This window comes from Grus americana, chromosome 25 (genome assembly GCF_028858705.1).
Source record: "Grus americana isolate bGruAme1 chromosome 25, bGruAme1.mat, whole genome shotgun sequence".
NCBI classification, from domain to species: Eukaryota; Metazoa; Chordata; class Aves; order Gruiformes; family Gruidae; genus Grus; species Grus americana.
The window spans coordinates 2,478,520-2,495,871 of NC_072876.1; the positions used below are offsets into that span (position 1 = coordinate 2,478,520).

The 17,352-nt window shown below is 42.7% G+C and overlaps 1 protein-coding gene across 4 annotated transcripts; it reads right to left on the reverse strand.

The window, feature by feature from the left end:
- Nucleotides 1-2,471: 2,471 nt before the first annotated feature.
- On the reverse strand, nucleotides 2,472-13,864 carry LRIF1 (ligand dependent nuclear receptor interacting factor 1). Of its 4 annotated transcripts, none has more exons than XM_054803858.1 (4): nucleotides 13,712-13,864; nucleotides 6,373-7,888; nucleotides 4,554-4,832; nucleotides 2,472-3,239 (listed from the first exon to the last, which is right to left on the reverse strand). In XM_054803858.1, the coding sequence occupies exons 1-4, from the start codon at nucleotides 13,774-13,776 to the stop codon at nucleotides 2,775-2,777; spliced, it is 2,325 nt and encodes a 774-aa protein (XP_054659833.1). In that variant the 5' UTR covers nucleotides 13,777-13,864; the 3' UTR covers nucleotides 2,472-2,774. The 4 variants fall into 4 exon arrangements, with proteins under 4 accessions (XP_054659833.1, XP_054659836.1, XP_054659835.1 ...); XM_054803861.1 differs by having other exon boundaries at nucleotides 13,543-13,846; XM_054803860.1 differs by having other exon boundaries at nucleotides 6,373-7,880; nucleotides 13,712-13,783.
- Between the last annotated feature and the right edge of the window lie 3,488 nt (nucleotides 13,865-17,352).

The window sequence follows — 17,352 nt, forward strand, 5'->3', positions numbered from 1 at the left end:
TTACAGTATCTGTCTTCCCAAGTAAACATTATGCACATTGAGACCCAGGAAATGGCTAAACATCTGCCTGCTGATGGGACACAGTAATTACATTCCTTATTGGTCTGGTTTTTGGCTGGGATAGTGTTAATTTTCACAACAAGCTGGGAGGGGACACAGGCAGGACAGCTGGCCCAAACTAGCCAAAGCGATATTTGATACCATGTTATGTCACGCTTGGTATATAAAGGGGAGAACTGGCCAGGGAGGGCAAATTGCTGCTCAGGGACAGGCTGGGCATCAAGTTCCGGGTGGTGAGCAATTGCATTGTGTATCACCCACTTGGTATATCCTGTTATAAGTACTGATGTTATTATCCTCTTCCTTTGCTGTCCCAGTAAACTGTCCTTATCCCAACCCAAAAGTTTTACCTTTTTCTTCCCATTCTCCTCCCCATCCTACCACAGCGGGAGGAATGAGGGAGCAGCCACATGGTTCTCAGCTGCTGGCTGGGGCTAAACCACAAAACTTTATTTTGCTTTGCCTGCATGCAGCTTTTGCTTAACCTGTTAAACTGTCTTTATCTCAATTAACAAGTCTTGCCTGCCTTCTATTTTCTCCCTGTCCTGCAGGAGGGAGTAGCAAGTGAGCAGCTGGGTAGGTGCGTGGCAGTTGGTCAGGGTCAACCCATCACACCCACATACATGTGGGGAATATTCCCACTTTTCACACAAAACAATTGTCTCCTCACTACTGCTTATATTTGACAGACAGGCTTGGCCAAACATACGCTTCCTCCGCACTTTCTGAAACAAGCACAGATGAGACTGCAGAGAGTTCCTCACTGGTATCACTGGTTGCTCAAAAAAATCATCCCCCATAAATTAGCCTCTTTGCTTTGCACATTTACCAATAAAGGACAAACAACATCTATGCATACCTGCTCCATAAGTAACTCAGCCTCACTGTCTGGCTACAGGATGCAGGTCACTGGTCCAATCAACACAGTCCTTTCCTCAGGTGCTCAGCTGTCTCACATGTGCTCCCAGCTCTGCATGAGAACATACGTCATGAGGCCCAATTCATTCACATCATTCTCTCCGCTGTGCATCAGCCCTTCACTAGGCATCCGCTTCCCTATGCTAAACTATGGGATTTCTGCCCCAAAACACCCACTCTGTACACAGTGAACCCATGGATGCCCATGATAACATCACCCTTACTTGCTTGCTCTATCACAGTCACTTGCCTCTTACACAGTAATCTCAATCATTAAAGAGTTTAGTTCCATTATATACCTTCCTTCTTCACCCACCATTACGTGTTTGGTGTATCATCTTCTCCTATACTTGGTCTATCTCAAGCTCTTCAGAGCAGGGACCATCTTTTCCTTCCCTTGTAAAAGGCTGTCCTGCCTCTCTAATCCACTTGAGTTTTTCATATTGTCAAGATGCATATTAATAAGAAACAGAGAGTGATACAGTCTACTAGGGTCTCCAAAGATACATCTCCAAAGCAACATCCTTCCCCAAAACTCTACACATCCACTAGGCATCCACGTCATAATAAAGAAAAACCTTGCAGATGAAAATTTGATTAAAATACAGAAAATAAGAATAGTAGCAAATAGTCTACCGTGAACAGAAATCAGCAATGGAGTTCTACAGGGATCAGTGATGTTGAATATAACCATAGATGGACAAGAAAAAAAAAATGACAATTCTGTTGGCAAAACAGTTATTCATGGCTGTAACAATAAAGACTGAACAACTGCAGAAGGGCCTTACAAGATTCAATGACATGGACAACAGAGGGTAGTGAAAGGCATCCATACAACACATGACAGAATATGCTGGGAAAATACACTACAAAGATCTATAAAAATTATGATTGCAAAGACAGTTTGAGTGAACATTCCATCCTACAATGCAAAACTAAGGTAGCATCAACTAAAGGTAGCAAGAGACATGTTCAAATAACAACTGAACAAACTAATGGAAAAGTTACACATCAGGAATTATTAAAGATACAACCCCAGGATAAAGAAATATGCCCTTTTTGCTTCGACAAGTTATTATTCAATTATTCATAGTTTCTATGATTCTGTGATAATTCTGTTTAAAAAAAAATACAACTCCCCCCCAAAAAATAACCCCACAACCAAACTCCAACATTGCACAGCTGGCAAAGGCCTTATAAAGGCTTACAATTATAACAGTAAGAGACACTTAGCTAGGTAACTGTCCGCAGAGGTTTCTACTGCTTCTGTCTTCACGGTTTTATATAAATATCTGCATTATTACTGCCTAAAGTCTAATTCCCAGATCACTTAAATAGCATTTATTAAACACTGACCATTGACCTTTTATGACAATTGATAGTTCTCAGGAATTCACAAAAGTTGTCATGCACTATAAAACATTAGGAAAACAAAAAAATATCTACAATTGGGGTTTGCAATTTACATTCAGTTTCTAAGAGACAGGCCATGAAATTCCAAATTGGAAAAGTTTATTTGCTAGGACTAATACAGAAACTCCTTAATTCAAAATATAGAGAATACACTAATAAAAATGCCTATATTCTGTGTTCTCTCAGAAGCAAGATTTTATGGTCCAAGTCTTTCATTTCTGGTATTTAACAAAAAACTTATACTTTTCTAAATACACACAGACTGTAAATCTGATTAAGATCTTCCATCTACCAGAAATATTCATGTTTGTTTAAACAAGGAGTTTCTTCTTGAAGTCACTGAAATGAAGATGAATATGGTCCAGATCACCACCTTCAGTATTTCAGCTTTGCTGCATTTTTCTACGCATCTCTTCAAGTGCTGCTTCTCGTTCTCTTAAGAGCTGTTTAAGTCGTTTTATTTTTTCATCCCGTATTGTTTCATCCAAGTCTGGGGGAGCCAAAGGGAAAGCATCATCTCTGAAAGAACCTTCAAGAAGTGAAGTATCATCTTCACAAGACACTAAAACTGGAATACTTGAGTCTGTAACGTCACTATGTTGAGAGCATGGGTCTTGCTCAGAGTCCCTCCCTAGAGACGATATAACAAAGTCTGTGGAAATACTTTGCTGCAATAAGACCGGTGGAGGTGAAACACTTCTGTTAAGTACACTGGAACTTGAGCTGCTATTTCCTGAACTTGGACTTGTGGTTGATTTGACTAAAGTTTTCCTTCTCTTTCCACTGTCTGATGGTGAGGACTTTATTTTTCTTTTCTTAGTCAAATCCTCTTCCAGATCCACAATTATCTGTAGAGTCAAGAAACATACAAAATATACTTCTGTTAAATTGAGCATCACTCTACATTATAACATCACAGTTCAGTAAGCACAAATTACAAGTTATTTGTTGCAAGCTTCTTGGAATTAATATATGGAAGAGATTTCTTTTAGCAATTTGAGTAAACATACTTCCATGTACAATATTTTTCTAGCCAGTTAACAAGTGAACAACACTGAATTCCTTCGTCAACAGTGCACTTCTGCCTTTCCTGTGCATACCTATCATCTCCTGTTGCCGCTTAAGTTCTTTAACTGTAGCGTAAGACAAAAAACTTCCTATTTAACTTGACAGGAAAATTCAAAACATAGAAGAATTCATGATACTTACATCTCCAAAAAGCTCAAACATTAGCAATGATGTCCATTACAAGGCTGCATTCCTCTCAGCTGTTTGGTTATTTAAATGTTAATGTACTTTACGAGCAGCCAGTAGGTCTGCTGAAAGCAGGGCTCTAAACACAGAATTATTAAAACCTGAGAAAGCCTTTGACTGGGTAGAGTAGAATCATACAAAAGAAAATTTGGAACACTGTGGCTGAACCGAATGACTTTGGATGGATAAAATCATTCTAATGCATCAAGATGGAAGCCCTTACATCGAGGGAACCTTTCCAGAAGCACCAAGCAAGTTCCTAGCCAATGACAAAGGACTAAGTTTATAAAGACGTTTGTAATTCTAAAGATTAGCCAGTTGCACAGGTAAATTTATTTTAATAAAGCCACACATGACTAAGCGGATACCCTTCATTGGAAGTCAGCCACACCTAGTCATTCAGTGACTGACTGAAGTGCCTTGAAATAATGGCACTTTATTGATTTCAAACTCAAGGGTAAAGCCTCACAAGAAATTATTCTTCTATTATTCTGCTTATATCCATTGCACTACTAAACGTAACTTTGCAGAAGGCTAAATATAAATCAGGATATAGAGGTGTGGTTTCTATTCCAATAAAGACTATCCCTTTGACTGTTCAGCCACCACTAGAGGGTCCAGTCTTCTTCAAAGCATTTGTTCTTCAAATTTCCTCCAGTGGAACCCAGAAAAGAGGATAAAAATTCTTAGATGCTACTCAACTCGTACCGAAATCATACAACTCTGTTGCAGTACACAAACAAGATCTAGGAACAATTCTCACAGGGACCATAACAATTACTGACTTGCCCTGGTGAATCCAGAGGTGGGAGGGTCCAAATAAACATGCAGCTCTGCATTGACTATACATGTGCTGCTTTCTGAATGTGTTGCAGTACACATTTTAGCACTGAAAAATTTCAAGATACCTTTTCCTCTTTAACACATTCCTGATGTTGATTTGTTATTTCCACATCTAACGATGATGAACTGCAAGAATCATTTTTCCTTTTCAAGCTGTTACTGGAACAAACCCTTTCTTCTGGTTTCTCATAGGAGGTCCTTAATGGTATTCTCTTAAGGTACACTCTCTCCTCCTTAGAAAGACCAAATTTTTTCCTTAATTCCAAAAATTGTTTCCAATGTGGCTTCTCTTGGTGTCTGATTTGAATAACCTTTCCCGGTGAATCCATCTTTTCACACTGGATCTGAAATATAGAAACAGTGAGAGAGCCATCAATCACACTCTCTCACTCTCTCTCTCCATACATATAAACTAAAAACTAGTTACTAGAAAGACGGGTGAACATCTGTTTTGTCTGCCATTCACCAAGAGTTACATTTAACACAGGTAAGCCAATTTTGAGAAATTATATACAAATTATAGGTCTAACACTCTTGTTATTTAAAACCCCAAGTACATGTGGAACATCCAGAAAATGCAGTCCAACTAGTAAACCACAGAAGTAAAAGAAGCAACAAGGGAATCACCTGTTCTAAAACTTCAAAGTTACAAAGGAAGATGGATGGAAGATCAGATAGTGTCTTTACAGCATCACTTTCAGATTGTTGAATACATTTCATATTTGCATTGTGGTTAATGCTAACAATGCGTTATTAGCCATCTCTCGTATCTAACCTCATCGTAACCGGAGCTGCTTCTGATCTTCAAGTTCAATCTCACATCAGTATGCCTGGCAATCCATGTGCTTGCAAACTTACAGACTAAAAGCAGCAAACATTTGCTATGCTATTTTTCACAGAGGTTAAAGAGAATGAGAATGCTAACACTTGACATCACATGACACTGAAGAAAAAAAAAAGTCTTTTTTAACCATCTTTAGGTGAAGACAACCAAAAAAAGAGGTCCTACAGTCTGTTGCAATGATTAAATATCTAAATTTGCACAAATATGCTTAGCTGACATTTTCTTCTGCCTGGTTAAGACAAGCAAGTATAAACTAGCTTCAGAATGATTTTTTTTTATCTGGAGGCAAATTCATTCTGGCCTCTTGAGCAACTGAAAACTTGACCTACAATCCTTCATGGGTAGAGTTGATGAGATTTAAGGCTAAGAACTTCTTACATATTTTTCACATTATGAATTTAAAAGAATATGTAGGTCTAGCCTGAAGGGGGAAAGCCATTAAAGATCTCAAGAGTTTCTTCTGCCTGACATGAAACCATGAGTCAAAGAAGGTGGATCCCTCCCCTTCATGGCATGAAAGGAAGGAAAGGCAACTCCTGCCTTTGGCTGTGAGCTAGCAGAGACTGGAGCTGACTTAGTACAACACCAGTTTGTCTCTGGATGACAAACCCTGCTCTTCTACCTTGTTTTCCTCTTGTGTAGCTGCAAACTTCTCTAATTTACATCACATCTACAACACAATCAATGGCTGTGCTGTGAGAATGTGGCACCAACATTAGAAAGCAGATAGCTCCGAGAGCTCAAACAATGAACAACTTTCCTATAGTTTCACTTGTTACCAACAATTTATCTTGTGAGGAAATAAAGTCATCTTTTCCCTGCCCTTTTCTTTATGCATTTTCTCACTTGCATAGTGCAATCGGAAAAAAAAAATAATCATTTATTGATTAGAAACACACTTTAGACCAGCATTTCCAGTGACAGGATAGCTGGCTACAAAAATCTGTGAACTTATTAATAACCATTTTATTCAACTAGAACCAGGACCTTATAACAATTTAGCAGAGACTGAGATCGGCATGTTTATTGGAGAGAGTTACCTTTTGCCAGTCTTCACTGAAAGCACATTCTTGCTTAGACTGAGGTAAAACAGCACTCGCTGCTTTGGGGGAATGAATCTTTTCTTTGCCATTTTGGCGTACATTTTCCTGTGTCCCTACTGCTGTAATAGGGGTCACTCCACTTGAAATGGTCTCGGTGAAGGGCAAACTCTTTCTCTGGTTTACAGTGGAATTCTGCTGATTAGCACTTGGTGTCACCAGAGCTGCAGGTGCAGATTTTAAGTCATTTCTTAAGCCAGTTGGTGAAGAATTTTTTGAGTTTGTACATGTTTTTGGATCTTTCTGAGACAGCACCATTCCTTTGCTTTTTGACAATACCAGATTCACTACTTTATTGGTTATTTTATTGACTGCAGTAGAATCAATTAGCTTGGATGTCTCCTTCTTAAGCGAAGCATCAGAAGAGGAAGATGCTTGTTTGTCAGCTTGCGCTGACAAAACATCAGAGCCTCTTTTGGTCAACAAATAGACTTTCCCATTGTACATGACCAGAGCATTATCTTTAATAGGTGTGATTTTTGTTTGGCTTCCACCAGGACCACTAGAACAGAGTGGTAAAATATTTGCAGAGTTAACTTCTACGTTCTTCGTGTCTGACAAAGTTTTCAAGATCTTGGAAGCCATATTATTTGATGACTTTACAGGAATAAGGCAAGGCGCTGATGACTGTGGACTTTCTTGCACAATCCATTTCATTGGAGTTTGCTGGCACTGCTGACCATCAGATGTTACTGTCTCAGGAGAAGAACTATTTCCCTTTTGTGTAGCTGTCATTATTAATGTTTTTGAAACTTCTGTGGCAGGTTTTGGGCAAATGGCTTGCAAACGCTTGGGAAGTACTGTTTTCACTGTGTTCACTGGTGACACGTAAATAACAGTTGGCATTTTTGTACTGTCAGCTCCTCCAGACACATTTGTTGCTGCAGCTGCAAGTATTTTTTGCTGTATTGCTGGTGGTAAAAAAGAAGCTGGGACAGATTTCACTTCTGCATCAGCTGGTATCTGGAGGTGGTGGCCAGAGGGCAGTACTGGAGACTTCACCGTAACTGGAAGACTTTTTGTGTTTACCAGCATGTATGCAGTGTTACTCTGGTTAGATGAACTTGTTACAGCAATGTTCTGCAAAGACAGTCTATCAACTGAAACACAACTGCTCTGGATGTTAGCAGCTGATTTTGGAATTAACCTTTCTTTTTCAGAACCTGTCCTAACACTTTCCTGTTTGTCTAATGTCCTTGTAAGAATAATCTTTCCAGGATTAGGAGACTGAAAAACAGGTATCTTAACAGATGAAGGTGCTGTAGTATTGGCAAGTTGTGTCTTAAAAGTAAGATGGACTGGACTAGAAATATTTGCTTTAGAATTATTTGGCATGGCTGAAGACTGAACTATTGGCACAAAGCTTCCAGAAGACTTAGAAATTGGAAGTAATTTCAGAAGGTTTTTTCCATCTGGTCCCGTCGTCTGAACTACTCGGTACATACAGCCTGCAATGCTTAACAAAACAAAGAAAAGAGAAAAGAAAAAGAAAAACGAAAGATAGCATAAATGAACACAGCATAGATATTTTAATTAATGTGCATCAGTGAATTGTATACCCAGTGCTGCTAAGCCTTAGAAGCAGATTTACTACCGAAAAATGCCAGATCTAATCTTCAAGAACTTCACTGGCAAAACTCATACTGATCTACTTAGTGTTCATTTTGGGTTAGCGTTTCAGAATACCACAGACTATCTGAAAATAATGTCCAACTTTTACACAACAGAGTAGCAAGAAATGGCATGCTTTTCAGATAAAAATGAGTTAAAAGACCCAAGAAAACACCTTACAGTATCCTCCTCTTCTACTTATAGGGCCTTTCATTCTGAAAAAGAAACACGTTCTCTCCAAATTTCATAGAGAAGCCATATTTTTTTGCTCTTCTATCTCCTTGTTATTATTTATATCCCTACTCAGTGCTATGAAGTATGAATTTCAGGAAAATACAAGCAGATTAGTTGCATGGCAAGATGGAAGCAGAAATTACTTCAGACACATACATACAAAAAAAAAAAAAAAAGAAACTAAGATGCAGAATACATTTACTTTGTGGAATAGGATGTAGGGTGACCAACTCATATGCGTACATCTCACCAGTCTGCTCATTCCTTAGGCAGATAAAGACTACAAAAGTGGTCATCTTCAAAGAGATGGAAAAAAAAACAAACCACCTCAAATGCTATCAAGGTACATACATTTAAGAGAACAAAAGTCTAAGTCTAGGAAGGCAAAAGGCTTCAAAAACCAGGTGGAATACATGGAAGCAGCACCATTGAAATCTGAAGAGTAAATACAGATTTTTTTTGCAGGTGAAGATAGGAACTCAAAACAGCAGACAGACAGATAGAACCTTGTCAAACCAAAAATTAGTTGTGACTGCTTCAAATGCCAAGATTTTTCAAGTCCATTGCAAGACAGAGAATCTTTTCCACTTCAAGTGAGTTTGCCCAAATGCAGGCATCTTCCCCAAAGAACTCTTGGACTCTCAGAAGAACAATCTCATGCCCAAAGCACTGCAAAAGCAACACGGCACGTTGAGATATATATGATCAAAACAGAGTTTCCCTCACTAGTAACGAAGAGACCAAATGAACTGGAAGTAGGTTTCATGGTCTTGACATCAGATCCAGAATGCTCAAAAGGCAAAGCTCCCAACTCCACTTTCAGTCACCAACAGCATTCTAGCTCTGTCCCACTGACTTTCTACATCAATAAATGCATTGAGAACATGGACATGAGATTACTTCCCAGTCCCATTCCAGATGACATCAGTACTGTGTTCTGTTTACTGTCAAGTAGTTTTGAAACACTGGCATTTTTTCTGGCAGTGAAGCATTACAGTTTGGGTTTCCAACTCAGCTTGGAACAGAGCGACTAGGAGATATCATTCATGCGTCCCACCGTTGTATCTGCTCAAGTCAGTCTAGACATTCCTTTTCCCATCAAGTGAGAAGTCACAAGAATGGTCTTCACTCCCAGAGTTGGACAGCTCCTGCTACAGTCTGAGGGGTCACATTCCCCTTGGTGGTTGACATAAATAACCATGCTATTGTTCGTCTAAAACATAAAGGCTTAGACACGCAGAGCTTTCCTCGCTGTAACCTTAGAATTAACTCCCATGTCCAATATTTTGGTACGATGCCTCATTTCTAGGCATACTGTGCGAAAAAGCAGACGTTTACGTGATTTATCAGTGCAGTGGGCAGGAAATTCTGCAACACTTTCGTTTTTAAAATAATATACTGAAAATGAAAACATGGGCAGTAGACCACATGGTTTCTAGTGGAAGCTGCCATCAGAGGTTTTAGTAGGAAAATGGAGCTGGATGTTTTGGGATCAGAAATGATAGTTGAGAAGGACTGGCATTGAAGGGTAATGTAACCTTACAGAAATGTTTTTGCTTAAACAAAGAGCAACTAGAATTATTTGTATGTTTGAACTTAATTAAAGCAGAAAAGGCTCACTTTTAGAGCCACTTTAAACCTCCTAGCACTACTGACAATGCAGAATTAGGATGACCAGCACTGAGCTCCTGGACAGCTTTTTGCATCTGTATCTGTTATATGCTTTGAGTTTCTCAATGCTTCTTTAATAACCCCATGATCTACAGTCTCAACTTCTCTTCTCTTCTATAAATAAGAATTCATATTCCAAAGGCAAATTCAGCAAGTTCTACAGATACAGAACTGCTGAACCACTACAGCTTTTACAGAGCAAACAGGCACTTAGTTCCACTCAAACTAATTAGCACTGCAAACAGGCAAAGGGCAGAAGAAACCTCCAAAGAGGCATGCTCCTTCACCTGTCAAGGCAAGGAGATACCTCTAACTTTTGGGCAAGAGGAGGGACAGCAGATCAGAGAGAGAGGAAGCAAGAAAAACAGAAATAGAAAAAGAGAGATGAGAGAGAGAATGCATTTGCATGAGTATTTCCTTCAGTAGCAATGCCAGTTTCCAGTGCTTACCTCCACTCTTCTCATTTCTACCTTGAGTCACTGTTCACCTCCCGCACGATGGACTTAAAAAACCTGGTTTTGACACTGTGCTACAAACAGGATCTTTTAAGTAGGCTGAGGAAGAAACCTCCTTCAAAAAATCCAGTTTGTGTGAACTCCAGATCATTCTCCTTTTCATGATTACAGAAGACAAGTGCAGCTTTTTATCTTCACACTCAGTGCAAAAAGAGTAGGAAACCCCCAAAATTACAGTTTTCTGGAAAATAACATTCTTATACTCGAAACAAATAGCAGGTACTTACAGGATTGCGGAATTACAAAAAGCTAAAAGATAGACAAGAAAGAAGGAAAGGAAATGTTCAGATAAGATATTGAGAAGTTGCATTGACACACATTTACTCAAACACCTATGAAAGACGAAGGAAAGATGTTACTGTCAAAGTTTTTAGACGCTTTTGCTATTTCAGCCATAAGTTGAAAATGCTTCACCATATAAATCTCACATCGCTAAAGACCTTTCCAGGTGATACAAAGAAATCAGGACTGACATTTTGTGTTATCAAAATAAAATAAAGCATTTTCAGCTTTTTCATACATTAGTAAATGATGAAGAGGAGAGCTAGAAGCTATTTTAATTCACTCTGCAGGCCACTGTTTCTTTTAAGAATATGTTCTAAGAATCCCTTAAGCAGAGTGAAAAAATCCCCCTTTAAGAGTGTCAGGTTAATTTAGTTTAAGAACAGGCTAATCTCTTTTCCTAAAAAAAATAATAGTAGGAATTCTGTAAATCATGTCAACTTGTACTTGGGAATTTTTCCCATAATAATTGCAGTAGAGTTTTCTTTCTCCTCTTCACCCTCCTTCACTTCCCTACCCCACAGATATAAACTCTCTCAAATCTCATATATTAACACTCAGAAATACTTCTATTGTTATAACACTTTAGCATGGCCCAAGGCCTGAATATAAGGCAGATCCCTGATCAGATCTTGAGGACAATAAGCTCGTAGAAGAAAAAAATGTGGCGGTCTCATAGAAATCTTCTCTAATGTCACCATAGAAACCATCAAATTCAGATAGTTGACTTTCTTAAAAAAAAATAAAAATCTGTGACATTCACAGAGGGAACTGTCAATTAGACGCCATTTTTCTTGACCAAAAAAGGTCATTATTTCTTTAGGTAAATAGTCTGCACAGCAATATTGAAAGCTTCCTAGTCGACAACAGAAATGGCATTAAGCAAGTTATGAAAGCAGAGATAACAGAAAGAAACAGGAAGATTGACTGATGCATTGATTTCTACCAAGCTAGAAAAATAAAAAGAATAGCCTACATTTCCCTCAGTTGAAACAGAATTCCTGTTTTCTTCACTTATATGATCAGTCACACCAATTTTATTGTCTAAAGTTCTCACCCCATATTGTTTGTTACTCCTACTAAGCAGCAGGCTCAAATAACAAAATACTGAGTATTTAAAAATTCATCTTCCATCCCTAATTTTTGCATTAACACAAATACCCTCAGAATATTTTCAGTAAATAAAACCATTCACCAAATACATTGTAACCACCAGGGCATCCCAACACATTACTGCAACACAAATCATGATCATGCCATCTGAAAATATGTCAGTGGAAATAAAAAAAAAGACAGAAAGACTTGCTCAAACTTCAATTATTCTTCAAATTTGTCAGAAGAAACATTCCCTTTCAGCAGAAGCAAGCTACTTTCTAGTCTGCCTTTACTCCCAGCTATTACTTTACAGACAAGTTTCATCTTCTATGAATATGAATAAATCAAACAGGGACTACAAGCCACTATAACCTTCAGAGAACCAACTTCATTTATTTTAATGACTTCAGTTGAATCTAGGAAGAGGCAAAATAACATTTATTATAAATTGGAAGCATACACCAAGGGACAAACCAAAATTAATTGTTTGTAGTCTATATTTATTTTATATAGCCATACCCCATCCATGTATTAGCTGAACATTGTAACAAAATACTTTTTGTTATTATTATCTGAACGAAACATGGAAATTTATGTTGAGTTTGCATACAAAACTGGGAATCCTGTCCAGAATTTAGGTCCAAGCCACTCCTAATGGCTTGGGGTTTTATCATAATCCAGACACTTTCAAAAATGACAGAAGAAACATTTTCTGTTTGACAATAATTTTGCATGGAAACACTTTCACACATTGTGGAATATTCCTTGGAGTATAGATAATACTACTAGGATGTGCTAACTGCCAGGAAATGGTCCCTGTGCTTTACTGTAAACCACAGCTCTACCGATCAATGACCGGGTCCTCCTTCAGCCATAAAACCTTTAGCAGAATTGCAAAGAACGTCAACAGCGCCAAAACTATAGCCCACAGCCACAGCAACCCCGTGGCTCTAACAAGCTAACCCGAAACTCTTCACTGAATAGATGCAGCAATCTGAGAACTCTCCAGAGAGAAGAGCAAAACGCATCAGGAACCAAACCACAACGCGAGCAGTCAGCCCCTGCTGAGCTCCTGCCAATTTAAAGCAGGAATGCAAACACAGAGTCTTAGGCAGCTAGAAAATTTCCTTGGCATGACCAGAGCCAGTATCACCCAGCTCACATCAGGTCTACGGCTGCATGTTTATGTTGCAGTTGAACTAACAGGTCGCTATAAAGCCATTCTACTACTGTAAAAAGTTAAATCACAGTATCTCAGATCCCTCTTCCTTTTCCCAATTTCCTGGCTGCCGCCGGCACAATCCTAACCGCACCAGGACTTCACTGGCCTCACGCAAACGCAAATCCCTGACAACGAAGGAGCAAGCGACGTCGTGCCAGGCGAGCTGGGCGAGCGCACTGCGTGCTGGGGCGGAGGCGTGAAGAAGAGCCGAGAAGGGCGCAGGTGCAGCAGGAGGAGGAACCGTGACATTCCCTCCGCCCCCTTCCCCCGCCCGTCCCCGTCCCCCCGTTCCGCCTGACGGGTGGCGCTCCCCCAACCAACGCCCCGACACTGGCGTACACCTCGTCCCTTCCCCGCCCCGCGAAGGGGGCGGATGGCGGCGCCGCTCCCCTCCTTCACCGCCGCTTCGCACCCCGCTGGGTCCCGAGGCGCACGGTGGGGCTCCGCCGAGGGGCGGGAGGGAGGGCTGCGGGACCGTACCTTGCGGGTGTCTCCCTGCTCGGCCGTGCTGCCCGGGAGAACAGCGGTACCGGGGCGGCAGCCGCCCGTCTGCGGAGGCGCTGCTCGCCTAACCTCTGCCCGACGCCGGGAGGGGGCGAGCGCTGGGCCGGCCCGCGCCGCACCGCGCCGCCCGGGGCCCGGTACTCACAACTGCGTGGCGCTACCCGGCCGCTCCTCTCGGCTCCGCGGGGCCCCCAGCGGGCGGCTGGACATGGCGCGGCGGCGGCGGCGGTGGGAGGGGCCGGGCAGCCCCCGCCGCGGGGGGGGGGGGGGGGGGGGCCCCGAGCGCAGAACCACCGGCGGACAACGGCCGCGGCGGGCGTGCGGGGTGGGGCACGCGCCAGGCGTCACTTCCGTTGGCCCCGCCTCACCGCCCCACCGCTCGTAAGCGCTCCGGCACCAATCGACGGTCACTTCCGCCCTGGCTACTTCCGGGAGAGGGAGGAAGTGGAGAGCGGCGCCGCCGGGCGGTCGCAAATGGCGCAGCGAGTGGCCGCGGCACTTCCGGCGGTTACCGGAAGTAGTTGGAGGCAGTGAGGGACTGCTTCCTGCTGAGCCGGTTTTGAGGCTGGAAATGGCCGGTTTCAAGGCTGGAAATGGCCGCTTTCGTTGCCAGCGATGGCCCCGATGGGGGTATGGGGCAGCCTTGGGACGGGTCTCCCCCTACCATCACCCCATCAGGCCCTGGGGATGGATGGGGCCAAGCCGCCAGGCCAGGCCAGGGGCAGCGCCAGCAGTGGGGCCCAGCCTAGGCAGGAGGTGACGCTGCTGCAGGCCCTTCCACACGGAGACCCTGTCCTTGTCCCCACGGAGACCCTAGCCACAACACCCGTCCTCACACATTTGGCCAAGGCGCTCCTCGGCCCTGACAGCGCTGGATGTCACCTCACGGGACCCGTCGTCAACCTATGTCACCTTCCTCAGAGCCGTGCACTGCTGTCATGGCTTTACGCATCCAGCAGCTAAAACAACCACACAGCCATTCACTCACACACACACACAGTGGGATGGGGGAGAGAATTGAAAATGGAAAAAAAGTGAAACTCGTAGGTTGAGATAAAGACAGTATAACAGGACAGAAAAGGAAAATAATAATAACAGCAGCAACAACAACAATAATAGAAGATACAAAACAATTGCTCACCACCCAAAGCTGATGCTTAGCTAGTTCCCGAGCTGCCCCACCTCCCGGCCAACCCCACAGTCATATATGGAACATCACATCATAAGGTATGGAATATCCCTTTGGCCAGTTTGAATCAGCTGTCCTGGCCATGTCCCCTCCCAGCTTCTTGGTCACCCCCCACCTTCTTGTTGGCAGGGCAGTGTCAGAAGCTGAAAAGTCCTTGGCTGCTTGGCAACATCTAGAACATCAGTGTGTTATCAACATTATTCTCATGCTAAATCCAAACCACAGCACTATACCCGCTGCTAAGAAGAAAATTATCTCAGCCGAAACCAGGACAACTGCACATGTGGACTGTCCAGGTGGCAGTTACCCCCAATGTGACTCTTCTGACCAAAACCAGTGAGTGCAACCATTGCCATTTTCTGCTGTGAAGTCACGCAATCACAGACCCACAGAATGGCTGAGGCTGGAAGGGACCTCTGGAGGACATCTGGTCCAACCTCCCTGCTCAAGCAGGGCCAGCCAGAGCTAGTTTTCCAGCACTGTATCCAGACATTTTTTTAATATCTCTAAGGACGGAGACTCCACAACCTCCCTGGACAGCCTGTGCCAGTGCTCCATCGCCCTCACAGTGAAAAAAGTGTTTCCTGATGTTCAGAGGGAACCTCCCGTGTTTCAGTCTGTGCCTGTTGTCTCTTGTCCTGGCACTGGGTCCCACTGACGAGAGCCTGGCACTCTACTCTTTGTATTCTCCCTCCAGGAGACTCCCCTGAGCCTTCTCTTCTCCGGGACCAAACAGTTCCAGCTCTCTCAGTCTTTCCTCATGAGAACGATTCTCAAGTCCCTTCATCATCTTCATGGCTTTTCATTGGAATCTCTCCAGCGTGTCTCTCTTATACTGGGGAGCCCAGAACTGGACACAGCACTCCAGGTGTGACCTCACCAGTGCTGAGTAGAGAGAGAGGAAGGCTCACCTCCCTCGACCTGCTGGCAATACTTTACCTAATACAGCCCAGGATACCAATCGTCTTCTGTAGAGCAAGGGCACATTGCTGGCTTCATATTCAACCTGGTGTCCACCAGGACCCCCAGGTCCTTTTTTGCCAGGCTGCTTTCCAGCCGGGTGGTCCCTAACATATACTGGTGCAGGGGGAGTTTCTTTCCCAGGTGCAGGACTTTGCACTTCTCCTTGTTGAACTTCATGAGGTTCCTCTCAGCCCATTTCTCCATCCATATTGAGCTCAACTCCAACATATTTTCTGAAGCGTCATGGTCTGTTTGGATTCTCAAATCTACAGGACAACATACTCTGTGATTTGAACTTTATTTCATGAACTCATTAAGAGATACAACAAACAAATATGACAAACAGGACTCAATCCCCTTTGCCCATACTACTATATCTTGTGCATTCACTTATTCACCACCAGAGTCATGAGGTTGCATAACTTATAACCCATACCTTTTAATTCATGCACTTAAGAGGAAAAAAAAAAATTAGTTACCTAGCCAACTTCTTCCTCCTCCTCCATGTGGGCATCCCCTGTATTACACCAGAAAGCACAAAAGCCTCAGCAGTCCAGCCGCTGTTGGATCCACTTCAAAAGCTTTTTTTGGGTAAGCTGATGTTTTATACCTTCCAGCTTGGAGGTTTGGTCTATACCATTTCCATAAGTTAGCAATTCTGATGAAACTTCCAGACAAAAGATGCTGGCTGCAGGAGACAGCAATCTGTAGGTGATAATGGCTGCATCATAGCCCTTTAGCTCTTTCTGGCCACCTGTCCTGCCTACGTGGCACTCTCACCTTGACCTAATGGTGTTGCTGTCAGCATACATGAGGCCTTATCATGAGCAGTGTCAGCCAAAATCTGAGCAGGAGTTGAGTGAACAGTCATATGAAAGCAGAACAGAGCTGCCCAGGCTCCAGTGTATTTCCAACCCCCAATTCCTTTGGCACAGGAAGATTATCAAAATAGCTGCTCCCAACAGAGCATCTAGATAGGCTTTCTCACACAGTTCATCTTGCCACTTCAGACATGATGGTGGCAGCAAAGCTTTCAAAGCGGTACCAGCTCCGCGGCACTTACGCATCCTGCCATGGGTGGCACTGTGCACAGGACACTATAGCTCTAATGGCCTGGCTTCCCTCAGCCTTCTCACATGCTCCATCTGTCGTCCCCACCCAACTAACTGCCCACACTTTTTCCTCACTGGGAATCCCTTTGCTGTGTATGGATCTCTTATTCCCAGTTACTGCTCTGGAAGCAACTCTGCTTGTTCCTCAGTTACATCTCCTTGCTGCTAGCTCTGATATTCCTTAATTGCCATGAACTAATGTCTTCTAATTCAACTGAACCTACTTCTTCCAAGCCGTGTCATTAACAGGCATCCTCAATTACTGACCACTTATATCAGCTCTGCCTCTGCCATTGAATAAGCTCCACCTGCACTTGGACAAGACTTCTATTAGGTATCCCTGAGCAAACAAACTACAACATCCTCAGGAAATCCCTGACCTGCAAATCATTAAAATCTGGGAGAGCATTACAAAGGAGGAATTATACACACTCATGGGAAATGTGACTTTCCAGCTTTCACTGGATCTCAGTGGCTCCCTCTTCTCTCTTTCCCCATGATGTCACCACATCACACCCAGAG